The 27,553-nt window shown below is 38.8% G+C and overlaps 1 protein-coding gene and 1 long non-coding RNA gene across 7 annotated transcripts in view; both read right to left on the reverse strand.

Annotated features, from left to right (window-relative positions):
- Positions 1-1,095: 1,095 nt before the first annotated feature.
- LOC111244627 (uncharacterized) overlaps positions 1,096-27,553 on the reverse strand; it is a 37,958-nt gene continuing 11,500 nt past the window's right edge. The window contains exons 2-6 of one of the 4 annotated variants that reach the window (XM_086978750.1): positions 11,496-11,541; positions 5,998-6,116; positions 5,622-5,658; positions 2,837-3,884; positions 1,099-2,326 (exon numbers count right to left, since the gene is read on the reverse strand). In XM_086978750.1, the coding sequence (XP_086834876.1) occupies positions 6,104-6,116; positions 11,496-11,541 (59 nt within the window). In that variant the 3' untranslated portion in view covers positions 1,099-2,326; positions 2,837-3,884; positions 5,622-5,658; positions 5,998-6,103. Of the gene's footprint in view, positions 3,885-5,621; positions 5,659-5,997; positions 6,117-10,960; positions 11,476-11,495; positions 11,542-27,553 lie in introns of those variants that run through there. The other 3 variants (XR_002670990.2, XM_086978748.1, XM_086978751.1) reach the window with 3 other exon arrangements.
- LOC111244626 (uncharacterized) lies at positions 20,109-22,261 on the reverse strand. 3 transcript variants are annotated; one of them, XR_002670989.2, is made up of 5 exons: positions 21,934-22,261; positions 21,628-21,791; positions 21,392-21,449; positions 20,710-20,831; positions 20,109-20,477 (listed from the first exon to the last, which is right to left on the reverse strand). It is a non-coding gene; the product is annotated as an uncharacterized LOC111244626 (long non-coding RNA). The 3 variants fall into 3 exon arrangements; XR_015321806.1 differs by lacking the exon at positions 21,392-21,449; XR_015321807.1 differs by lacking the exon at positions 20,710-20,831.

Raw genomic sequence — 27,553 nt, forward strand, 5'->3', positions numbered from 1 at the left:
ACAAAGCCTAATCGGTATATCAGCAGGTTTGACGTCGCTGATAATCCGTGCTACATGTAACAAATAAAACATTTTTCTGCGCGGTGTCCATCACTCCTATATACCTTAATCATAGAATAATAAGACTCACTGTGGTTGCACAATCTATCGTGCCCTGCATGACGCTATCTTCCAGATTGTTTTAGGAATTCGGTTTTTCTTCATCACCATCTGATTTAATGTGGATTGTACGAGCAAATGATGTATCTAATTGTCTACATTTTAGTTCTTCACTTATTCAACAAGTAAGTACGTAAAACGCCTCTTTGGATAGAATAGATTCTAAACTTATACGACTGCCGAAATCAATTACTTTGACAGTTTCCTAAGTATGAACTAGTTAGCACGTGGAAGTGACTATCTAATCAATACTTTACGAAACCTCATCCCTAAAGCAGTTCTAACGTCCTAAAGTGGAAATCTCAAATCACCCTTTATAGAACAGTTTGCTTTTACTAGCCTTCTGCTTTGGATTTTGTCTGCCAGCGCTGCTTATCCATTCATCAGCTACTATCTTTTCCATTTTGCATCCCACTCAGATCTTCCGGCGTATTACAATGCTCCGTCAATACCGATGCGGCAGTTTCAGCTATTTTCTGTGAGATGAAGTACACTAATTGCTAAGCGAAATATAATGAATTGTATTGGATTTACAGTATAAACAAAGCTCATTTAGCTAATCGCTGACTTATAATTCTTCTGCTTCCCAAACTCTTATTCACAAAGCCTAGAAAAAATCTTAATACACGAGTTTTCGATTTACGAATTTCGTCTGCTAGCGGCGCGCAGTTGGCAAGTTATTCAATTTCGCAGCTCGCCGAATTCGTTTGTAATAGTGCAATATCTCTATCAACTTCTCTGCAGCGCTAATGCTTTCGATAAAGTTGCACAGATATAAAGAACTAAACCTTCGCAAAGACCTCGATCGAAACAGGAGAGTTTTCCGTGTCCTTTTTTCAATAGTGTGTGCGAACAAAAAGCGTTTTCCAAACAAAGAAAGTTTATATAACATTTCTTAATTCTAAACTTAATTACTTCACTCAAAAATAACACCGATTAAATATAAAAATTCCAAAAATAACAAATGATTTTGGACGATCATTCTTTATGTCGAATCATTAATTCCAGTTAGAATTACCGGTACAATTATTATTTGCTTCTCTGCGGACATCCACAGCATCACATGTTCTATTATTTTAGAAAAAACGTAAAAAAAAGTATATACTTTTCCTTAATTTGCTGTTTCCGGTAGAAGTTTCAAACATTACCAATCAAGGACGTATCACAGTTGACATCTAATGGCGGATTCCCTTCAAGTAGTTTACCTGTTTAATACTTCTTGACGCTTCCAGTCCATTATGATGAGCTAAGAAAAGGATCTAACTGAACTATAACTTACCTAACTAGATCTCTTAAAGATTCGCTAAAACTGTTATATTTTTTATCTGTCGATTGCAGCATCCTCTTAGTTACCTATTATTTTTCAATCGCTAGACTACCTCTACGAGGTCCGTTTTATTCAGTGGGTGGTTTCTCATCTTTTGTCAGATCCGATTGTGCCTGTAGACTTTAACGCTGCCCAGAAATAGCCGATAACCTTGCTTAGTACTTAGATATCATCAGTCTTCTAAACTGAGCGCCCCGCTATGGTACTTCATACTGTACAGAAATGCGTTTGGTACACGAAGGTCTTGAAGTAATTCAATTTACCTCAGCTTACACATTGTTCTTGAACTATAATAATAATATGCATATATGATCATAAAATGTGTTCGTCATCGATTCCATTGTGTCGTATTTTTTTTTCTTTTATCTTGAAAGTTTCTCACATTGAAGCTTCCAGTCCATAGATCAAATAGATAATCAAATATCGCATTTTTGATATGTTCTGAAGCGTCTAAAGTGGTATGAGCCTAATCAATCATATCATATTTTTACATTACATAGGAATAGATTTACGCCTGCGAGAAGTCTACCGGTACATTTTGCGTGTACAAAATCGCTACCCGTGGGCTTTGTTCCTTACCTGTTTCGTTATTAAACGCACCTTATTTTTTCTCTGTGAAAATATTTATTACACCGATTATCTCCGTCGAATAGTGACTAATAATGTCCTAACAGTGAATCCTATACGCACAATTTAAGCACAATTTTTCTATAACAAGCTGACCACCCTTATTCCTGCATTACAAACTTGAGCAGCACATGTTGTTACAAAATACAATTTTCACTGGAATATACATTTGATGATATGTGAACGCGGATGATGCTGGTGGCCGCCGCCCTTCTGCTGTTTCCAAATGTTTCAAACGTCAAACAATGTTTAGCCTCGTTTTATAATCAACCAACTTAACATACGTTTCATAAAAATAAATAAGCTTTGCTTTCTGCTTGAACTTAAGCACAGACGTTCAAAAACGACACACCAAAAATCAACCTGAGAAGTTGTTTTTGGGTTGAACGAACCTGCAAACCTATATATGTATGTATGTATGTATGTATGTATGTATGTATGCAAACAAACTCTACAAATACCAAAATCAGTGTTTTGATAAGATCCATTAATTTTCAGGTCGATCGTACAACAAGATAACATTTATCACACGTATAATAAGACGCCTCCATTGAAATAAAGGTGGAATAAATGTTGATATATGTTGATCGTTTTGCGGAAACTACAAAAAAAAAGCCATATGTGGATACATATATCTCTATTTATACACTTTGTATATAAAAGGTTTTGCGTATATTGCATGCGATTTTCTATGAGAAATGAAATTTGTGCTATAGCGTTTACCTGGGCAGGCGATGGTCGCTCCGAAAAAACAGCCGCCTAGTTGAGGTGTTACCGGTGTAATACGCTTCTGAGTTTTAGCACACAGAACGGTATTTGCGCGGCGATCTATCGATGCGGTTGCGAGGTAGTAGTAATAAGCACGACAATTTATTTGATGGAGCAGGCAGGCGTGTCTTCAATCTGAACAAAATTATCAAGTTCCTTAATTTTCGGCCCGGACGTCGTGATTCCTATTTTGATCTGATATAAACGTACATATATACGATGTGCTATAGAAGTCAGTTGTTACACCACTGCTGCATACGTCATTGTTATAGATATTAAGCCCATTATGAGCACGATATGAAGAATCCCATAACCCCAGAGCGTCCGGTCAAGAGGCAGTCGCCCCATGACATTACGTATTGTCTAAACTTATCACACCGTTTTCGTTATATATATATGATCCAACAACATCGTTGTCTTCTTTTGTTTATCACACTTTCTATCTATATCAAAATAATATTATTCAAATATTATTATTATCATTCACGCCGTTACTGCTATGGGAGCGCTTGTTTTGTGTCTAACTTTTTCACTGCTTCACATAGATGATGTTGTACATTTTACCGGGTATATTTTATCCTTCTATATTAACGTATTACTATTATCTCCCTACTACGAATGAACAGTATGGCAAGCACGCACGCACGCACGCACCTCCTCATAGGCCAAGTAATTAAGGTAAAATAGTGCTTCTTAAAAAGATCAATATTGACGATCTGCGACAGACCGAATCGAGAACACGATGTCCTTCCGATGACGATATGTTCAAATGTTCATCTCGTTGGTGTCAATTTTATAACGTTACTTCTATTCCTTTCTATAGTTGTTTTTACGTTATTATTATTTGATATACTGATGATGTATTTTGAGTGACGATTGGTTCTTTTGCATAGTCAGGCTCACGAGCATAGCATGAATGACTCGAGAGGAAAATATAGAATTCATTAACTAGTTTCTGCTCATCGATTGGTAAAGGGATGGTACGATGGTGTATATATATTACCTGAAACAGAAGATCAGTGAGAAAAATATTTGTTCGTGTACTTCCACATCTCTACATCGTACATGTACTAACCTTTGCGCAAGCAAAAATGATCGCCAAACATTTATCGGGAGAGCCTTTGCTCTCATTAAGCATAACGTCAATAAAGGTAGGTCGACCCTTTTTAATAGTCTGCTCAACAACCTTATAAAAAGTTTGCAATGGATCCTCTAAGGTTTATAATACGAGTGTTAAGGACGAGTTTCTTGATTTGATGGTAAAATGGTGACTTTTATCTATAAAGTTCATTATCAACGTAATGTAGACCACAGCAGTTCATAGTATTTTTGGTGGGAGGGTGTAGTTTCTTTCTTTTTTAGGGGAACGTGCTACTAATTTAATATTTCTAAATATATCCTTTACAGATGGTGCTGCCTTTCGGCCTGGCAAAATCGCGTACTTTGCCTGTTTAGGCGATTCTTTACGAATCTCTCATACATGCCTGTAAGATAGTAAGGAGCTCAATCGCCATTTTGTCCGCCGAGGATTGCATGGACGTTATATAAATGCGTTTCCTTTGTGCCGATCGACAGAAAATGTAATGTAACTGAATACAACGATAGATGTTTTGGTGTAAAAAGAACAAGAAACCGAATATGGCACCAGTATTTCCCTACAAGGAAATTTGTTCTAAGAAATTTTTAAACGGTTTTTTGACCGAATTTCTAATAAGGATTAATTGTAAGAAAAAAAAAAGCGCTAGCATCTTATGTAGCGAACATTTAAGCGAAGCAATTTTTTAAAAAAATTTCTAGGTTAACCAAAATGTCAAAAACTTTTATCCTACGTAAGGTAGCAATTTTTTTCGGGCCAATTAGATCCAATTTTGCGCACCAATTGATGCATCTCGCCGAGCTGAGGAAAGATGCAACACATTTTTCTACAGTGAACGTTCATATTCTGGCGTAGAAAGGGCCTAAAATCGATTGTGGTATTTTCTCCGCATATATGAGACAGGGATGAACTTTTTTTTACGTAGAAGTGTATCTATGGTAAGCGGTAATCAATCAAAAGGGTTTGGTCAGCAAAATCGAAATGTAATACACGCAAAAACATGTACCTAAATTTCGGTTCTCGAGTTGGAAATGGCGTTTGAAGGATGAAAACTTGATATCGTATTCTATATAAGAAGGTTTTTCCTTAACAATAATCCATAGACTCCGACGGCCTGAATAAATATGCAATGCATGTCCCTATATTTACAATGGGCCTTTTTTTGAGTGAAAATGGAAAAAAAAACCCTATTAGTCATATGAGTTTATCTATACAACAAAGAGGTGAAAATCCTTTCGAGTGATTTTTTGAGCAAATTACAAATAAATGTCAGTTATAACGTTGAAGCGGCCAATGCGAAGCTGATTCTCTTTAAAAATTGTTAATTTTGAGAGAAAAATGCTAAAGTATCGAAAGATGTGTAAAAATATTGTAACAGATAAATTAAAAAATATAACGGGAATCTTCAGGCTTTGGTGGCGTCCTCGAAACAGAATCAATACATGAAACATTATATATATATATATATATATATGTATGTTTCATCTGATATATATTATTTTTTTCTTTCTGTGTGTTTCTTTCTTTTAATTTGTAGAGTATGTAGCCATTTATTATAAAAAAAAAAGAAGATAAAAAAAACTTTTTAGCCTTGATGATGTTCCAGAAAGAGAACCAATAGGTTATCTGATTTGGTTTACTTACATTTCCAAGGGGTCAACCGGCGATCGATCTTAATTACCTGCGTTTCGGAAGCAAAATCGATCAGTAAACGTTCCAGAAGAAAACATTGTAGAAATAGAAGCCAATATATCACCAAGCGAGACATCTCAAGAGTTGACTCAATCTAATGGCGGACATACTAAAACAGACTGATAAAATCATCGCAGAAGAATGACAAGTTCGGCAAGCATGAAAATTGCAATAGGTAACTGTTAATGTGTACTCGGCTTATAGTTTTCGCTAGATGTCTAAGTGAACGAATCATATCAGAGCTAAAAAAAATCAAGTTGAGCCTTTCTAGTATATATATAGACACTTTTATATAGATAAGTGTCAAAGCATATGGATGCGAGCGCACCTTGAGCATGTCCGCATGTGGCCTTCCAATTTCGTTGCTTCCATTTCTCGCCATTTAGATTAGGCATGGACTGCTAGAGCTGCTTGTCGTGACAGCTACCCTTAGCCTAGGTGGCGACTCTTTAAGATAGTGAAGTTTGTGTGTTAGTTATATATTGAAAAAAGAAAGAAAAATAGTAGTAGCAGGTTAACGTGAATTCATAAAGGGAAATTGCCACGACATCCGAGTATAAGACAAATCTCTATTTTCGCTATTTGTTTACCTACTAAGCGACACGACAAATAGGATCTTTTGTCGTCCTTATGGTCCACCCCTTTGTATGCATATTTAAATTTGTATCTTCACAGACCAATGAAATAGGTTAAAATGGCTTGGTGTGTTATACTGACGAACCTGATCACCTAAATGTTCCCACTACTACCTGTGTTTGCGACGGCTAACTTCCGGCACGAAACGAACCATGTATGTGTGCGCGGGTTCGAACCTAGGCCACAACATATCCCTCAGATTAGCTACAGAAACACAAACTCTATGAAGTTTAATATAAAGCTGGAAAGGTTTCAGGCCGGCTAATTGGTTCACCTGTGACGCATGTATGCTTATCCTAAATTAGCGAACTCTAAAAACCTTGTCCCTATAAACAGAGTGTTTTCAATTCCCTCTTAACATACAGCTGTGATTCGTTGCGATTCTGGCGGAAGCGTCGTAACGATTCGAAAACTGGAAGTAGTCTTCTGGTCGGTAAAAACCAATATTCCAGTCTAATTTATGCGAAGATATGCCAACGCAAAGAACTAACATAAATAAATATTAGTCTACATCTCAAAGTTTGATAATTTATTCTCATCTATAGTTAGCAAAGATGCACGTCTCACATACGTACATTACCATCTTGGCTCATGAATGGGCATTGTCACTCTCGTAGTAGAGTAATTCTATGTGCGCAAACACCCTCCAACATGGGAGGGAACGATTCTTTTTTTTTTTTTTTTTATCCAATTCCTTGCTCGCAAAGGTAGCAGTCATATGCGTAAAATTTCAACCAGCTCATCTATTTATGTTTATTATTTACGTGCTTCTGTTATTTCCTCTTCTTTACAATATCCAACGATAAGTGGCTGTGCTAGCGGATATGTAGCAGACAAACCAGCGGCCTTCAGCGGATGATCGTTGTTTGTGTGGAAAAGTCGACGATAAAGAAGAATCAGTAAACGTTTTTAGTTTGTTCCTGATACTATGGATTTCCCATTGCTGTTCGTTATTCATAAAATAGCCCATTAACACTGTATTAGACCTTTTCTCACCTCTTTACTTCTTTCTGCCCAACACTACGTCTTCGTAGGTAAATATGGGATGACAACAACCAGCCGGGTCAAAATCTGGACTTCGTCTGGATAAATTGTGTACCTACTCATGGTGAGTTGCATGACTCTGTCGGCGAGTGACGACAGGCAGTGAACAAAAGAGCAGACGAAAAGGTGAACGGACATGTCCGTATGGTCGACAAGCTAGTCGGCCTGCTTGCCTTTTGGCTATCCGCTATATCACTGTCAGCGTATCTGCCTCGTTGCACTGCTGAATTAATAATGGCACTAACGATCTAATGCGTTATTCCTACTGTAAAATCGCGACATCGGTCGATCCGTGATGTTAAGATAAAAGCGTTGAGCTTAAATTAATCTCTGTACATACACAATAGCGATAGATAGAATGTTAACAAATGAAATATTGAAAACCGCAAAGCACAAAATACAGAAAGAATGGACAACAAATTATACTTTAGGCCTGTTTAATCATTGTGTAAAACGTCAGGCTCCGTGGCGAACTTCTACGCTTTGTGAGCAATGGGTGAAGCCATGCATTTTTTGTGTAAATCGTAATGATTTCAAATAATTCAATAAGCACGATCTGTGCGTTATGTCCATATCGGCGCTGTGTCTACGTCAAAATTGGCCCCGTTATCCAAAATATAGCTCCTTTGGCTAGTTAGTTACAATCGTCTGCTGTTGGCCCATGTAATCCGGTGACTTACGTCGGTCTTTACCAATTTATCCATTGAAAAGAATCACTTCGTTGATAAGCGCCTAGTGAAAATTTAGTCACGTCTTGCTCGCTGGAAAATGTTGTGTCGCTGAACGTTGAAGGACATTGTTTTGGCTGGACGCAGCTCCGACAGCTCTCGTACCTCGTGTATTGGGTGCCTCATTCCAAGCTGTCCAAACTAATTAAGCGTTCTGGGTCAACTGATCCAGATCGCTTAGTTAGATCGGAGTCGATTCCGTTAAACCCAGAAATTTACTTAGCCCCATCGACTTCTTTACTATGAGTTCATGACGTAACCGGTTTTTATAGGTGAGTGTATATTTGAGTCGACGTTCAGCTCACTGCACAAGAGGTCACAAATTGGATCTAATGTAAATAAGAATTGTCGTCAATGCTGATACTGATTAGTAATGAATTGAGCTGAAATCGCGGAAAGCGAAGTTTCCCCATAGTGGTCTTCTAAGTTCCGAATATCCAAACTCAGCTTTTGTATTGTATACGAAATTCGCCATTAGAGAAGTTTGGGCCTCTGCGTCAGATTGTTGGAGTCACAGGTAGTCGAAGTACGGTACATACAATTATCCTTTAAGCCAGTTATATATAACATCCTTTTTGTTACTAAACTATGCGCAATGTGCCAATGAAAACATAGGCGAAACAAACCGATTTTGACAAACGTCCTTTTGAGTAGACCTGGATTCGGCCTCATGTCTTATAAATAAAATATGAAACACGCCTGGCGGCATTTTTCAGACCAAATAAATTAGAATACATTTCAAACGACTCCAGGCCGCGACGTACTTTTTATAGCACGAAATGCCTCGATGGGTGCTGAGTCAGTCAATCAATCCATACGATCCTGTCCGATCAAACGGGTCGATGCTATCAGTATCGATCAAACGTCCTAAAAATATCATCGTTCGCCATGTGCGACTGTCTGCCCGAGGTCGGTTTTGTTGCTTCTGCCTTCAGCACCGTATGTATACACATTGTCTATATTACTGATGCTAATAATTTTCATTATTTTGACATATATCAAAAAGTTAATACTCAGCATTGCAGGGTTCTGTTCCTGTCGGTAACTTGCTTAATAAGAACAGCAACTCGTGTTGAATAGGTGTATAGATATGTTGTATTTACCCAACGGTGGTCTAATCTCCACTATAGGTGTAACACAATTTCAGTTAGATGGCTTTCACTGGCGTCCTGAGTAACCCAAAATGTTCAAAACTTGGCTTGTAATAGTACTACGTTCAATAGGGTTGTATTTACATATCTCACTGTTTCCAGTGTTCGAAGCTCAAACCATCGCTAATTGAAGCCTCTTCCTCAGGACATCCAACGATCTGCTAATTATGGGAGCGTGAGAATTGTGTTTATCTGACAGGGTAGGATAGTTCACTTAGAGTGGCTTCCGCTACTCGAGTAGGCCATGCGTCTAACGGAAACGGCATAGCTTATTTAGAAACTGACACACAATAATAATTTTTCACAAGGACTCCATATATATGTATATCGAAACAAAGTAATTATCAAGCAAATACCTTTTATCCGCACTACTTTTATCGGCAATGGTACGGGGGTGGCAATTACAGTGACAACATATGAACAAGAAGCTGTTACCACCATATGGGGCTGCTGCGTTTCAGTATGGGTTTTCGCCGCTGACCTCAGTTGTTTAATCAAAGCGGGCACTAGTAACAGAGATACTATAAACACGTGCGTTAAGCCACTTTGGAAACCTTCTAATAACAAAAACACATAATTTGGTATTAGGGCCATTGTAATTAACATCCATGTTACAATATTGTTAATATTCTCTTGCAGCTCATCCTACGTAAACATACGATTGCTCTATTCCTACACACAACGAACGCTAGGATCAACCCAATTTTTTTTCCTTAGTGCTCGATAATTGATTATCAGCTATACTCTACACACACACACACACACACACACACACACACACACACGAGGCGCATGCACAAATGAGACAGACACGGTGATCAGCGATAACGCGAAAAGTGTTGATGAGAAAAAGTCATCATCTACTGGAATGGCGTGGCTTTTGGGCATATGCATTTGTAGCCAACATACAAAATGAGCTTAAAAATGATTGATTTTAACTGTAGGCAAACTGGACGACAAGTGACCGGAACGACGTTTAGGTTATTGGCCAAAGTAGAGCCTGCTGTACGGTCATCTAATTATAGACGTACACATATTCACAGCCAGTTGAAATATAGGTAGATATCAAAACAGCATCATCATTCGACATGTACACTTCGTCGAAATGATAGATATAAGCGCAATTGTCAACAAAGCTATGCCGTTGACAAAACCCAACGTCAATCGTATCTTGCTTCGGACAAATCTTCCTTAGATGCCACCTTCATCATGCGAACTATAATGGTAACGACCATGTCTCTAGATGGCTTTAACGTGTTCAAAGTGAAAAAGATGGCCGCTCGGTATTACCAACGGTGTTGCCTATTTGCTCGTTTGAGGTACATCTGCTCGAATGACCATCTGCCATCAGATCAAGAGATGCGAATCAATGTATCAATACGCAAGCGCACTGATCAGCCGATCGGCGCATTTCGACTGCGTCTCCGCGATGACATTCGAGCTGGCACTGGGGACGATGATGTATTTTCAACATGTCTGGAACATTTATTGGCCTATTCTATAAAGTCAGATAAACATGAAACACGAAATACGACCGGCTGGTTGTGTTTATAGTATACCCACTTTTGAGTTTTTCCTCCCATCTGTGGCCACATAAGATTTTCAAGGATGTAGAAAATTACAGCTTCAGCGAATGTCTCGCACATTTAGAAACCATATGTAGTAATACAGTGGTAAGTAAAGGTTTAAGTGGATTAAAGCAGATTTACCGAGATAGTGAACCCAAACAAACCTTTCCGGTTTTTCTTCCTTTATCCCAACTTGCGAAAATATTTAGCACATATTTATGTTGATTGTAGTTATGATGGAATTAGAATGCGAACGTGCCACACATTATCGTTTAGATCATTCGCGCAGTCGAGGTGAATGTCTCAAACTGGAAGAACAGGTCTACCGCGTTCCTTGTTTGAAAAATACGCGCCTTCGGCAACATAATTCGAAATTCTGCGGGTGTTAAGGCAGACAAAAATAACTCAATCTCACTTCAGTTTTGAACGATACCGAGAAAGCATGAGTTCAGCTGGGCGATTCATTGCTAATATTGAACATAGATACCGCAAAAGAAGGCACAGACCAAGAAATTGAACGTTTTTATAGCACGCTATATTTTACATGTTGAATGTTAAGTAGTTTACGAAAAAGTTAGAAATAAAAAACAGTATGAAAAATTAATCCGAATGACTTCTGCGACCAGTGATTTATGATGCGGCTTAGTAAATCGATATGTGGAACAGCTGCTCTATCCGCATATATATTTCTACGCTCACCTTGTCCCAAGTAAATGCAGACAGCAACGGAGATCCGAATCCATTTCTGGAAAACAAACAACAACTGAGTTATTATAAGAGCTATACTATTAACGCAACAGTGATAATCAATGGATTACTAAAAAAATTATATACTTTTGTATCGGCGTTGGAACAGCTGTGATGTTTATACCCTTGTTAGAAAGGCTTGTGTGTCTAGCCTATATGAATAGATAGATGAGCGTTAATTATTAATGCGTGAGTTGAGGTTCGGACAAAGTTATACGAACGAAAAGTAAATAACCAGTTTATTTTATGTCAGCTTTGACTAGAAATAGCTATAACATCGATACACACAAAATATATCGAGGTCGTAACACTTAGCGGTACATAATTATGATCTTTCTGGACTCGATTTTCATATTTTGAACATACATCGTTTTTATGATAGACGTTTAGCTCACATTACAGTTTATAAGCGAAATCAATGATAATTATCCGTCGAAACCGTACGTATCTGAGACTATAGAAGTAGATTAAGATTCTCTAATTAGCATCCTGTAGTAGGTAATGTGGGAAGAAAATTCTATATGACCAATTTGCGTAAATAACATTTCCGCCAACTGTGGCTTTCAAGATAGTTGCCGCTATATCTTCGTCTTCTGGAAAATTGTCTTCTGGAACTAGCCACACGCCACTTTCTCATATAAGTTGCGTGTTTTCTATTAAATAGCGTAAATAAGCCCACGTTTTTTCAGTATTTTTTAACGAAAAACAGCAGAAGAATTGTACATCGTGGAGGCTTCACGAGAGCCAGGTAATACGTCTGTCCATTATGGTAAACAATCTAAGCCGGTATTAACTGAAACTAGCTAAGTGTTTTATGAATATAACAATAGGAGGATGACGAAGTCTACCCAATGTCATTATTGGAGCCCGTGCGAATTTTTGTCTCATACCTTGGTTGATTGGGTCTCTAGTGGACGAATACTGATATAAACAAGTATGCCCATTACTGAGAAACAAAGCCCTCGAGGCAACAGCGGTTCACTATTCTGAGCTGAATTCATTGATTATCCACTTGCTCGTGTATGTTGATTACAGATGATTGGCACTGAGACATATCTTCTCTCGGCAGGCCAAATAGGTGATTAGAGGTATAAAACGATAAGCCTAACCAATGGACAACTGAATGGAGACATTAAATCTTATTGATTAAGACGTAAAGTTTGCCAATCACGTCATTTTCCCAAGTCCTGATGTTGCGTTTGTTTAACGGCCACTAATCAACATTATTATTTCTTATTTTCTCTGTAGACGGTCGTCGAGAACCGCTCTGACAGAAATAGCTAAAGAAGAAACTCTGTGTTTTATTACCGTATTTCTTCGTTTGTTAAGAAACAAGCTATACAAGCAAATATCAAGGTTGCCTTTTGTATGATTATGTAATATACACAGATTGAGGATGTCAAGCGCTATATCGACGTTGCGGTAACGCCAATGTACCTCGCGGATAATAACGACATGAATGATGTATATATTCCCTATGCCTGATTACCTTAGCTTATTTTGATTTTCGAAGTCGACAGCGGTTCCTGTTGCCGCATGTTTCCAAGCATCGTCTACTTAAAACCCGACTCGAATCAAACTGGGTAAGGAAAACGTCAACTAACACTAGCACTCGGGACATTTGTATCTATATTGTGTACTCATTAATCTGCAAAATAGATAGAGGATAGTTTTCTTAACTTAACATTAATTTTCTTACTTGGTCCTATGTCATTGAAATCCTGGCCGAATGGATAAAATAATCTCATTAGACGCCGTATCCGTTCGAATTTTCACTACCTTTACATCACAAAATATCGCGAAAAAAAAATCAGCGATACCATTATGTTATCTGGACGATTTTTTGAATAGTGCTTATTTGAAGAACATCCATAGAGGTTTTCATTTTTTGCGGATACGTCTGCGACCAACACTGCCTACACCGTTATGCTTGAAAATTAACAAATATATTTTATTACAATTAATATACTATATACTAGAGTTATCACCATGCTTCTATGACACATCTGTACCTAATTCCAGATGTTTTCATCTTAAAGCATTTTCGTGATGGGTTAAAGATCAATTCTAAAGAGTATGCTGAGAACGTAGGAGAAAATGGGCTTCGGCAAAAACAGAGCAAGTAAAAATATTACTATTGCAGAAAATGGGCTTTTCAATATATTAGAAAAAAAAAATCGTCTTCACAAAGGCAGATATCGTGCTGTTGAAAACGAGCAGTTTTTACATAAGCGCTTTATATATCAACTGTCGCGATTGATGAACTAAGCCAGCCGCTCCTAGATGACCGTTTCAACGCCTACTCCTCGCTGGTTAAACGACAATAAGCTTTTCAGAAGGTCTTTCTTAAGCTAGTGGGAGTGCTCAATGCTTTCCAGCTATAGAACGGGATTCGTTCTTTTCTACAATTTCAAACATTCAACGGTCGGTCTACAGTAGATTGACTGATAGAAAGGATACCCAACGACTCCAAGACAACCGGCGGAGCCCCGTGCCAGAACTCTTTTCTCTGTTTCGAAACAGGTCCCTCTCTGTTGTCTAAAAAAGTACCAGCAGTCATTAAGTGATAACTGACAGGCTTCAAATAACAATTAGATAGAAGCTGTATCGTACTTCAAGCGTTTTCCGCGTCGAAACGAAGGTGGACGAAACTTGAATCGATTTGACATGGGAAAACTACTTGACAGGTATGTATTTTCCGGGTCATTTTTTTTTCGTAAGTACAAATTGTCATGTTTTAAATGCAGACTTTATAAAGAATGGTAAAACGTAGTATATCTTATTGAAGTTGATTCTAATTTCCCTTATGTTTCTATTTTCTTCTCTCAGTCAGATTCTAATTTCCCATCTCTCAGTCTGATCCATGAACCTCTTCATAGACCAGCAGCAGGCTGAAGTGGATATGTAAACTCTAGCATTACTATAGTCTTGAATCGCTAGTTGTCGCAGATTTGCTCGTGGTTTTTCGAAATAAAAGTAGTTTAGGCCAGTGAGCTAAACCTTAACGTGAGCTTGTGGCGTATGGAATCAGTTTCTACAAGATGTACTTATAAAGAAGCTGTATATAATCAGAAAGTTAGTTGTCAATAGGTTCCTTGACATCTCTTTTACAAATCGCCACCGATACATATCGACTTCCTCGAAGCTAAAGGAGATCCTGCGGCGAAACCTATATTTGTGCAATCAATCGTGCTACCGAATTTCAAATCTTATAAAACTATATTTCAGCTTTATTTTAATCACAAATGTATCCACACCTTTATGATACACTATGGAAAAATTGAATTGTCGACTTTTTCTTCAGTGCGCAAAGACCTGTCATGCCATTTAGGATTGTTTCTACGTGTAATTTCGTTAAGATTTCTCGTTAAGATGTTCAGGATATACTAAATTACTATCAGAAATGATACAGTTATACGGCGGGTTCACAAGGCTTGGTTTTACTATGTATCTATTGGAAATCAAGATGGATCGAACAACGCCCAAAAAATGACCGAAATTGGCTTAAACACTTTAAGAATCGCGCGCATATGATAGTCTATGATGCTAACATAAACAGAAAACCAATACGTAAACTCTTCTCATCACGTCTTTTTTTTTTTGTAATAATTTCGACATTTTTCATACGCTCTAACGAATCATGCGTACTCATACACTTGCTAATACCAGGCAAAAAAGACAGAAGCAACTAATAAACACGGTGGCGTGCCTAAGTTTTCATTCATTACGTAATGCACAGCGTCGGGAACTTGTTTATTTACAGCCATTCGCCCGCTTATTTAGCGAAAAGCGCCTTTATAGCAACGCATGGCGCCGTAACCCTTCTGCTAACGGCTGCTGCCTTCCGCCATGTTTTATAGATGGGGTAGATGTGTCACATTGTAATGGACTGGAGTAAACGAGATCAGCTGACTACTAGGTTAGGAATTGGAATAAGTAATTCTTTTTCTGGCGACCCGATCGGTGTAGCTTAGCTGCTAGGGTTAACGCAGTTCAGTGTACGATAAACGTGACGTTGTTTTTATTGCTGACTGTTGTATGATATGGGAGGCGAAAGTAATCCTCCCCACTCTATTTAACGGTACCGCACCCCAATTTCGCCTGTAGCTGACCCTTGGAATGGCTCGAGCCGCTGTTAATGCTGCGTGATTAATGCCTTCCTGATCGTTTTCGATGTGACTGCCTCATAAATAAAGTGGCGCGCCGTTAGGGTCACTGTATTGTCACCATCATGACGGAAATTAGCGTTTTGGACTCGGCACTTGCTACGTACGGGGAACGGGCGTAGCGGGGTGCAAACAACAAAAACTAAATATATTTTCCTACTCCTTCTATGGCCGCCTTACATTTCGTATACCCTACTTTGCAGCAGAAATCTTTTAGTACGAAAAACAGAAATTTTTATGCTGAACGAATTACTTAGGTTATTACGGGATGATCATGCATGCTGTTATATCTGGCCTATTGAAAACGGTTTGCAGCGACTGAAGGGTTGCACACGTGGCTCTAATTTGAACAGAACAAACCTTCGGGAGTTCTTAGCGGAACTACTAACTAGCGTAAGCCCGAAGTGCAGACTGTGTTCTCTGTGATATATATGGTGAATTAATGGAATAAGCTTACTTTCTGATCCTTAATTAAGAGCAACTATGGCCTAAGATTCTTATCTGCAATAAGGAGTGCTGCATACGTGACAAAAAAAAAACCACGAAACGCTGTGCATCCATCGAAGTATTATTATTCCTATATTGCGATTTAGTAGTATGAGCTTCTTATAACACACCCGGATGATGATCAAGAGCGCATGATACATAGATCATCGGCAGATTTTTTAATGAGCTTACGTCTCCCTAAATAATGATGACGGTAACAGATAAGTATGAAGTATATTTGAAATTTTTTTTTTCTGTATTTCACATTTTTTGAGAACAGCGTCGTTACGGTCGTGGGGTAACTGTGCTCATGTGATTTACTTGAATGATATAAAAACCTCTCATGATATTAAAAAGCCAACCCTATCCACACATTGTGTCCTATTCGTACTCACTGCTAGCTTCAAAACGATATGAAAACCTGGAAGGCTTTACAAACACCAATGCTGAGTGTATATATATATATATATATTAGTATTGCGTATGGTCATGCGTGCCATTATGAATCGTTCCTTATGAGGCAGTCATTTTCGTGTTGACCTGTGTTCCAATAAAGACTGAAAGGAAATATAAAACTATATTTTGTTATGTATTTCGATCACCGCCTTGACATACAGACTGTGAATGGATATATTCGAAACATTTGCCAATACATGAACGTTCACAATGCGACTGTCACTACCGGCGAAGACATGATGATGGCGTCATACTCAATAACCGTTTTACTCTCATTGCGGTCTCCTTCATTTTCGGGGCTCGCCACGCGACAATAAGCTGCGCCCATCAGCAGAAACTGTCATTTATGAACCAACAGCGCATTGTAACCTCAGCGCAAGACGTTTCTGTCGAGGTCAAGCCGCCGACCGAAAAACAAGTAGACGGATGAAATGTAGACGATATGGCTTGATTTGAAGGGCGGCAATTCTTGATCGGGAAATATCGCGGGCTACATATATCTCGTAGCCTGTACGCGGTATATTACAATGTGCGCAGTACGTATCGGGAAAGCCATCATGCCGTGGTAAAACTGCTATCATTGGTCCGCATACTAGCAACAGCACAGCCTGCTGTTGCTGATGATGAGAGCTTCAGCGAGGCCGTTGGGGGGACGGGACATCACGTAGTGGTGATGCTTGCGCTCGCGCCGAAGTTGAGACTGCACACATAACATTATCGCTTAATATCATTATTCCAATTGCTATCTCGGCTGCGACCGAAGCTGTGCTTGATGTTGAAACCATTGACGGTGTTATTGTTGAAATCATAGTCGGGCCGCAAAAGGATGAACGAATGAAGGCGGACTGCAGAATGTTAGCGCGAGCATTTTTAATACCTTCCAAAGGAATCGGAATCGCCAACGTTCTTACGGTGTTTTTTTTTTGTTTTCATTTATATATATATATGTCTCAAAGGACATCATTGACGACGGCTCTGAATAAGTATCCTAAAGTGTTATATTTACGCGAGAAATGTTTCAACGATTTAAGTACGAATTTCACTAGTACATAAATATGTTTGCATGAAATATCATGTAATTTAATTTTCCGGAGGATCCAATATTGCAAAGGTTTGATCGGTGCGATACGTTCACTGAATATAAAGTACTCAGTGATCAAAGATCAAATTGTACACTCCAACATATAGTTCTAAATAACCCTAAAATCTGCTCAAAGTATTTCTCGAAAGCAACACATTTCATATAATATTGGTAAACGGAGCATGTGTATGAAACACATAATATCATTATCAGTTTAAAGTAATGAAACTAAGCGAGCAGTTTAGAAATATATATATATATATATATTTACTATGGGTTATTAACTGTTGCAAGCGAATCTGGCGGACTTCAAAATTAAAAAAAAAAAAACTTATCGACGACGTGCTGCTAGCAGACAAAGTTTGCTTGGTAAATACCCTAATCTTCTGGAAACTTATGTGTTCTCCAGAAAAACTAAGTTCGGAAGGAGAAAAAAGTCTTTCAGTCTCAAAAAGTGTTGGTCCACAGATTTGCGGAAATTCGTTGAAAATTGATGAAGACATTAAGCAAGGAGACCCCAAGAAAAAGTGCAGTACATGAATAATGCGAGCGTTTGAAGATGGTATTGAAAGCTAACGAAGGTGACCAGATGTCGGCACCCGAAGGACAAGAACGCGTCGTCGTAATCGAGGAGGTTTCTCATAAAACCAGAATTCAGAGTCTAATGGCTCTGTTGGCCAAAACTGGCAGCTCACACGTAATGTATTATAAAATTTTAACTTGAATATTGAAGATGCGGAAACTGAGTAAAAAGTGGATCTCCCATGAATCGACTCTATGCTAGTTGGAAATGCATGTGGCTCCACTAGCGATTGGCAGAACCTTAGTTTGCAAAAAACTTGCCTGGAGTATACGGTCACTATAGGCGAGGCATGCTTAAACCCCTGCCGCCCGCCTAAGAGAAACCAGGCGAGAGAATAACGTCGTTCCGGAGAGAAATCTAGTTCGGTGACACTATCAAGCAGATTCGGAGATCAGGTCCCTGACAAAAGTCCTTGCAGTGGACATCAGGGGCATCTGCGAAAATGAGACAATTATTGTAAGTGGGCAAGCATATTTCACTATAGATTTTCCTCGAAAGGCCATTGATAGAAAAGTCATACATCGCGGAACATAAACTATAGACGTATGACTCTCCAGAAGCTGCCAGTCGCTGGGATAAGTGCGCAACAAACAAATGAAACTATTTCTAACACATATCTAAACATGATTATTCCAGCCCAACTAGTTCAAAAATTATTGAATTTAAAAATGGTAAAGCCAGATTGTCTTGTAAGAGTCTAATATTATATACTAATGAATGCGTGAAGTATACGTAAAACGTAGTAACTAAATCCTGCGAAGATGAGCAGCAGACAAAAACGAATGGTTGCACAATACATACACAGAATATAACTTCCCAGATTAACTATCCAAGACATGGCTATCTTAGGAATAAATCGAGCCCGTTGAAATTTCGTATTGCAGGCCATATTAATTGAAAATAACCACCCAGAGTTAAATCACGTAAGTGTATGGTAGTGGGTCTGCACAAGTTTATCAAAAAGCAAACGTACACTATCAGATACAGTTTTAGACTTTTTCCGACCTGCCGCACGAGGTCGCTAGTAGTAATGATGCGTACACAGCTGCAACCGCTGTTCAACTAGACGGTAAGCAGAGCGATTCTCACGCTCTCGGACGGCAGATTCAGTTGGATATCATTAACTCGAACGGTAGATTTTCATTGAAGTCAAGACATGCACTCAAGTGTTTATACATGATTTAAACGTTCTTCCAGTGAAATTCTTAGCCACGTGAGCGATTTTGTAACCTGCTAAAATAATACTATTCGCTTGCTCCGGTTGCGTAACATGTTGGGATTATGTTGAACAGCGAACGTTTTATTTCAGAATAGCGCTCGCCTCTGGAAAACCTTCTTAGCAAATTATAAAAACCACAGCGTACCTTACGATATAAAACGTCGTAATTTTATTACTGAAGTTCATTATCATCATTAGCCTATATACTAGCCAAGCAACAGCCGCAAGGCACATCTCGTAGGTGGAGGTATTAAAGAGAATACCAACGAGGACGTCACCGGGTTAGTGCATCTGCAGGCCGAAATGGCCTGGCAATTATAACGAGCTTTATGGCCAGCTACTGATTACGAACCGGCAGGTGGCATGCTGAGTTCTTTAAATTGTGAGAAATATATATATATATACTCTAGTTATTTGGCTAGCAACAAAATTAGCTAGGTCAGTTTAAAGTAGATGAACAAATCGACCGAATGTGAGTATAGCTACGACAATTGCAAGCAGAACTAATAAAATTAAATGAGTGAGAGCGAAACAAAATAAAGAAGCCAGACGAGAAATATTCGTAGGCATCTACTCTTGTTTATGGTCAGATTTTATTGTACATATTTATTATATAAAAGTAATTATTATTATTATTATTATCGTTTTTATCATAAGTATATATATGCTAGTAAATGATGCAACACAACATAAAAAAGGACAGACGATCGTTTGGTCAAAAAATAATTAAGTCTCCTTGTGTAAGCATGCCTTAACTACTTAGTTAATTTCTGCTAACAAATCCATCGCACGATTTTAGCTAAAGGCACGTAAAATACGTATTAATATTTATTCGCTTATAAAATATATAGCGTGGTTAACAACGAGCCGTCGTATCGGCAACGGTCCGAAGCAAGCTCACTTGTCAACAAGGTAATCTAGCCGATTTTCGTAACCATCCCACCTGTTCAGTCAGAAAGTACAAGCAGTTATTTACAGGATCTATTATTGCGTCACATTGATAGATGCTATGAAAAGCATGAAGTAGTGTGGGACATGAGCATACAGCTAACAGCCAATAGACTGATACGGAAAGGTAACCATTAAAGAGACTAAAAAGCTTATCCTAGAGATAAAAGGAGAGAGGCTGACGTCCGGACTTTCGGTGGGCCAGGTTAGGGTTTAGGTGCACTTACGTTGGAGAATTTATCAATAGGTTAACTGATAATTCTATACTCGAGAATCGGGAGATTGCATCATGTTCATTTGCAGAGGCAGGAAAGGGATCGTCATCGTTAGGCTGAATGAGGCATGGTACCTAAAACAGGTTTTATACAGTAAGGTTACTATATTCATTTCTAATGCCACATATCGATAAACGGTGGTGAGTTTAAACGATACATGTCGGTCGATGAGAGCTGGTTTCAGAAATCCTTAATTATCTTCCATCCAGTAGCGTGAACAATGATCAATATATGAATTCTTGATATTAGTTTATCTCAAGTGCTGATCATTAAGTAAATGCTACGCGGACATGCGCTCGCATTGGTAACTAGAGCAGTTTGAGGGTAACATGTGGCCATATCAACTGGGGTTCGTAGGGTTATTAGAATGTGGACATACAATGCTCTGTGTTTGTGTGCATGCATAAGCAATACGAGGTTACGAACGAGCGCGCCCAGGATATTATTGCTGGCACAAACACTTAACTGGAAACAGGGCAATTTATAATATATGGTTGCTAAATACTATAAGGGTAAATGGCACCAACAAGACAAGGAGTTGTTGGGCAGAGGGTTATTCATTGTCGCTAGCTACTTTGTATTTCCCATTTGGTGTATGTTTAAACGAGCAAACATAATGTACCTAAATACTCACTATCACTGCACCATGTTGTTGCCTTTTTCAGACACTGAAATACACCCGTTGAGTCGTCCTGCACAAAAAAATCACAGGTACAGATATCGCTGACTATAACACAAATGGCCACATAGATCATTTATAGAATGCGTATACGCAAATAGCTATCCGAATATGTGAAATTTCTACACAGAAAAATAAAGCGAGGCTCTATTTAGCAGGAACACACAGGGCTTCTAATTTTGCTTGTTTACCTTTACTACTGGTTCGTCCTTTTCTCTTTTTTTTTTTATCGAGTTAGGGCACGGCAGCCCAGGAAGTTTGCAAGCAGTAGTCAAACTTGTTGTTACAATCCCCATTCCGCAACGAAATGGCAGTTATTACCCGCAACTGCTTCGCCGTGCCTGTCTCAAGCGTACTAAAAATACCAAAGCAAGTCAATAGGTACCACAACAAAGTGAAAAGCTTACCTTATATCAGCGACGCACAAAGACTGTAACGTCTATATAACAAATATATCATAATGGAAGTTTTAGAAAAAGGCACAAAAGCACACTTACTGGTGATGGCTATATACAGTATCTCACTTATAAACTCGGTTTTGCAAAGGTTATTTAGGCCTTCTAAGCCTAAAGCGATCGATAACAGTGACTCTGATATCGTCGTCGTCCTGATTCATTTCCTAGCTAGGAATACATTAACGAGTCTGGTCCGCCAGAAGGTTGCAACTGCTTTGGTTGCATGCCCAACAATGCGCATGAGTGGAGCTTAGATCAAAGAAATTGTCCGGAACAGCTATACATACATCCGTAATCTAGTTTCACCTATACAAAATGACGAGCAGCAGCAAAACAAAGTTTTAGCTGAACATTTTAATAGCCAATTTCTCTGTCTAATTGGTCAGAGAGATGTAAATCATTTATATAGTGGGCTCATGCGAAATTATAGAAAGCAGGCTTAGCATTAGAAGTAGCCAATGGATTAGCGAATTGACCTACAATACTTAATCAATAGGCCCCACCAATGTTTACTGGCCGTTTTACTAAGTAAATTCGACGCGGATTCAAGCGTATATGATAGTAAGAAGGCCTCTTTTTCATTGAACATTCAAACGACGGTTCACGCCTATACGTTCAGCGAAAGTGTCCCTTTTATGCAAGTGCTGAAAAGTACTTATCTTTCGCTCTTATGAATAGGCATCTATTATAAAAAATAGAAACTTAAGCTTAACCCAAACTTATAAAACAAACTATCCTTTAATGCAGCACAAACGTCTCAGATGTTAGCCCCCATTTGTGCGCTGGATTACAAGGCTCTTGTAGATACATAAGCGGTTATAATACAACATTTCGTTTGTAGCAACAGAAAATCTCTGTCCAGCATTAGTGCTCCTCTCTTGCGAGCTACGGTGTCACCTGCGGATCGCAGCAGCGTAAAGAACAAATTTGACCTTAACCATTTAAACGTACTAGAGTTAATCCCGAATTATGTCAAATCTTCATAAGTTCCGATGTCAAGGTTGATAATTCTCTTTAATTCTCACAATTACTGTTGGACATCGTCGGTGATACATGGTTTTGCCACACTTCAGTGAAGGCAGTAATAACCACTATAGTTGGTAGACTCAATCGTAATAGATGGAACTTGCTTATAGTTCAACTTGACCCGCGGTCATCGAACAAAATTAATTTTTCATACGCGCCTTGTGGCTGATCGTCCTAGCGCGTCCTTCGTCTCCAATGACACACTACCGAGTTCGTTTACGCCCCTTAAATGTGCTTTTAAACGTTGTTCCAAATCGTCAGCGAAAATCAAGGCCTAACGCAAACGTTCTCGTTTCGAAATTAAGACCGATCGAAATGTGTATTTTTTCGAATAATACTTTCTGTATACCGAGCCTTCAGACAGATGATAGAAAACTATAGTCGACGGTACGGCTAATCTCTAAACACAGGACAGCCAGGACGAAATTTATGGGTCTCTTTTATTTAGCAAAATAAAGAATACAACGTAAGTTAATATTGTGCATGACCGATATCTACAGGATGCGTAAAAAGCGTGGGACGGCCCTAACTATAGTAAAAGCGAAGTGAGTTTATTTCATACGAATTTCTTTAGGGAAGCTAGGATCATTCATACTAAGTAGGCTGTACACTTTTCCTCATCGACGGTACTGTGAATCACACCTCAGACAAATGCTGGTACTACTTCAGCCGATCTTTAGTTACCGCATTAATTCTGAACAACTGTCCCAATATATATGCCGGACAACGAATTGTAAAAAAAAAATATACAGAATATAATTTTAAAATTAACGTAGCTTTTTGAAGAGTTCGTCATTTTAAGCTATTTCAGAAATTTCTATATAGTACAATCCCATTTTAACATTATCTAATAATCGCCAAGCAGATGGATGGGGCGGGAAAAAAAAACAGTGCATCGACATACTGAAATCTCTGATCGTCATAAAGCTATTTGTTACGATACGATGCGGTCAAACTCGTTGTGCCTTGTCAACGGCCAGCGCCTCATGCTGCGTGATACAGAAATCAAGCGTATCAAGACTATTCACATAGAGTGAAATCAAAAGTGGAGAAAGTAGCTATTATCATTATTACATTAATACCTGATTAACATGATAATAAGCTTTAACCTACTCAACAAAACAGATACTTTAAGGTAACTTCCAATAGTACCTATACTTAAAAAGTTGTTCCTCGTTGCTCAAGTATTAGTTCCATAAACAAACGAAAAAAGGCACCGCATCAGAAAAAAATTAACTGGAGAACTGGGCCTTCTTCCTATATAGGTATCGCCTTCGGGACAAGCACAAAGGCGGCAGATGATAATTTTACAGCAATCGAAAACAATGTAGATCGAAATAATTCCGTCTCTGGAACAAAAAGCACCTCGGCAGACAGACTCTGGAACGTCATGTAGATGGACCGCTGGTACCGATACAATGGACTAACAATTTGTTGTCCTATTTTACGCAAGCGGACATATGAACACTAAAGGACTGCCTTATCCAGCGAAGTAATAATCAAAAACTTTCTATGAGAAAGAAATCACGCTTAAAATGAACAATTTAGTTTCCATGATCGATTCCACTATTATCCGGAAGCCAAACAAACCGTTCCGATCAGTCTGTAGCCATAGTATAATCTAGATGAATGTCACCTGCTTAAGCAACAGTTGTACTCTGACACTGATATTCGGCCACAGTAGAAACTCTGGTAAGATGTAAAATAGAGTAACCGAACGAAAATGCAATTCTGGATCGTAGCTATTTCCGAGAAAGCAAACGCATGTGTAATGGCGGGGGAAAAGGAGCCCGACAGGAGTGTTCCATATGCAGTAACTGTGTGTGGATCGCGATTTCTATTGTAGCTCAATAGCGTGTAATAGCCTGACTGATTCAAGAAGGCAAACTATAGCATAGCCTACTTAGCACTGAGACAGCTTTTCGATTCTGATCGAAATGGGGGCAAGTCCATGGCAATACAGGTTACTACAAAAATCCAAGACTGAGCATTGTTTTAAGATCATCAATTGAACCTCGACTGCATCTACTCCCCTTTTTCAAAGCTTTGAGCAGGGTCAATCATGCCTTTCGAATAAAGAAGCTCATTAAATTGGGAGTAGACCCTAGCTCTACAAACCTGATAAAAGGTTACCTGAAGACCCTAATTTTTTTATGTTGAAATTTAATTACAGCTAAAGCTCTGAACTAGCATGCCCCTTGACACTCTTCATTTCATTACTTTTACCCCCTGTATAAACGATCCTAGCCAGGGTTCAGTATAAACTCTCTGCGGACGATTAGAGCTATTCGGTTCCTCTAGTAATGATGACCATCGCTTGTTGCTTTAGCGGACATTCGAAACCGCGTCTGCATGATGCAGCACCAGTGATATTATCACCCCTGCCCAAAAGGCTATGGCCATATGCCCTTACAAACAGACTCACAAATAATGTGACTGCCTCAGTGATAGCCTCGGTCAAAAAGCTTAGGAGTTACAGTTATGACAGAGGCTGACCTTGATCTTCATATTAACCAAATAATTATGTTAACTTGTATTAGCGTTGATTTGATCTCTAAATTATTTATAACGAAAAGCCCCACAACATATATGAGGTCTTATAAGGATCTTCTTGGTCCGAAATTTCTGAATTCTTTGGCGACCTTATATGAGGAAATATACGAGTGCTACGCAAACAGCGTTTTAGTCGTAGGTGCCTTCAGTTAAGGTCTCCGACAATTGAAGCTGCTATTAAGTAGCACCCACAGTTAATGTAGTCAGTAGAGAACATTTGCATTCTCAGGTACGCTATACGTGGAATGCATTCTTTCTATTTTCAGCATTAAACTACTCCATATGTGACCCTTAACTGCGGAACGAGAATAGAGAGCCGAAAGACCCTAGCAACGATGCATGATTGTTACACGGGTCAAAGCAAGAGAAACAGCGTAACAACACGCACACGAATCGATGCAAATGACCCAGATCCCCCCCATGCAGTGCCTGTGTGTACACACTAACTTATACGTAGTATGTACTATATTAATTAATTGTAGTATAGATTCCTTGTATCTCACACTCAAATTCGGTTCCAGTGAGCATGGGCTGAACACCTAGCTACATGTCTGCGTTCGCGTTGGAAACATGACATTATAACAAAACATATGTTGCCGTTGTATCTAACAAACCTTTGCTGCCTAGGCTTAATAAGCTGATCGCATCAGAACACGCCTACAATAGGAAAATCATTAATACGAAATACATGAGAATATTCACTGCTATCGTTACCTTTACTGCATAACTCCTGCGGACATGTCCTTCACCTAGATATAAATACTGTTTTCTGTAAATAAGGATGCTTTCTTTTGCAGTAAAAATAAACTCAGTCGTTTTCATAAACTGTCCAATGATATCGCGAGTTCGACAGACACACACGCACACACAAACATTTCGTCCTGCTAACTACCAGATCAAATTAATATAGAATTTTATATTGCCCGGTACCGGCATCAATCAGATTTTAAACAACAGTGCGGTATAAGTGTGAGAGCAAGTTGCTAGGGTAACTATTCCAAGGTACGCATAAGTTAAGGATATATAATAAACAATGTTCACAATTAAAAAAAAGCTAAAGATAAAAATGAATAAGCGTCATAAAAAAATTTGTCATTATGATACGAGTAAATCATTTTGAAGTTTCTTCGGCTGCAAAGTTTCTAACTTAGTCCTTTAAGTTCCTGTATCACTATCACGTGATCTCCACAGGGATCGTCTTATTTGTTTGATGCAGCAGATGGCTTCGTGAGTACTCATATGTAATTCAAATCAACCGCACCTATTCCTATATAGAGAGCCGCCTATTTAAGATCTACGGTTCTCAAATTGCAATAACTTAATAATAACAAATAAATAATCAGGTACGATTTTACGCGACACTTTAATGCGTATCTAAATTCTTACATCTTCATTCATTTGCGCATCTGGATATCTTTGCCTATATAATTAATTAGAAATTACCGACAGCCAACTAAATGATTAATCTATAACCTACAATCATTCATTCAGCGATAGGTACATCAATACAAACACTGCCATCGTAGCTAAATTGTTTAGCGGTGGAAGAACTGGTATGTCATAGATTTTTATTGCTTTACCCCACCCCACCCCGCTCAGCTCCGCCACGTGTTAAACGTAAACATATACTGTGGCACGTATGCGTACGTTTACTTGCGATGCCTCTCACATAACGACTGACCTGAATCCCCTTAATTTTGTAATCCGTTATCACCACGCACCGCGTGTATATCTCTAGTAGGCTCTGCGTTCTTGTGTGTTCCTAGGGGGCACACGAGTCCTTCTGCTACTCCGCCAGTAATTTAATGACTATTCGGTTCCTCAGTCTTGCATGCAGTGAATGGTTTCTCTTCTTCTCTCTTTTTTCTCTCACTCTCCTTCCGTTTCCCTTTTTATTTTTCTCTGCAGTTGCAGCGCGCCGCACGTAGAGGCAGGAAAAGGCTGAGGAAAAAAGGGTGCACGCTATTGCTGTTGCGGACGACAGCTGCTGCTTCATCTGCCATCGCTGTTGTTGTTATCGTCCTTCGGTCTGCGGACACTGATAACGCTGTCGCCCCCAGTGACGCAGGACAGACTCGTTCTT

This window comes from Varroa destructor, unplaced genomic scaffold (assembly GCF_002443255.2).
Source record: "Varroa destructor unplaced genomic scaffold, Vdes_3.0 BEIS01000002.1, whole genome shotgun sequence".
In the NCBI taxonomy this organism is placed as follows: domain Eukaryota; kingdom Metazoa; phylum Arthropoda; class Arachnida; order Mesostigmata; family Varroidae; genus Varroa; species Varroa destructor.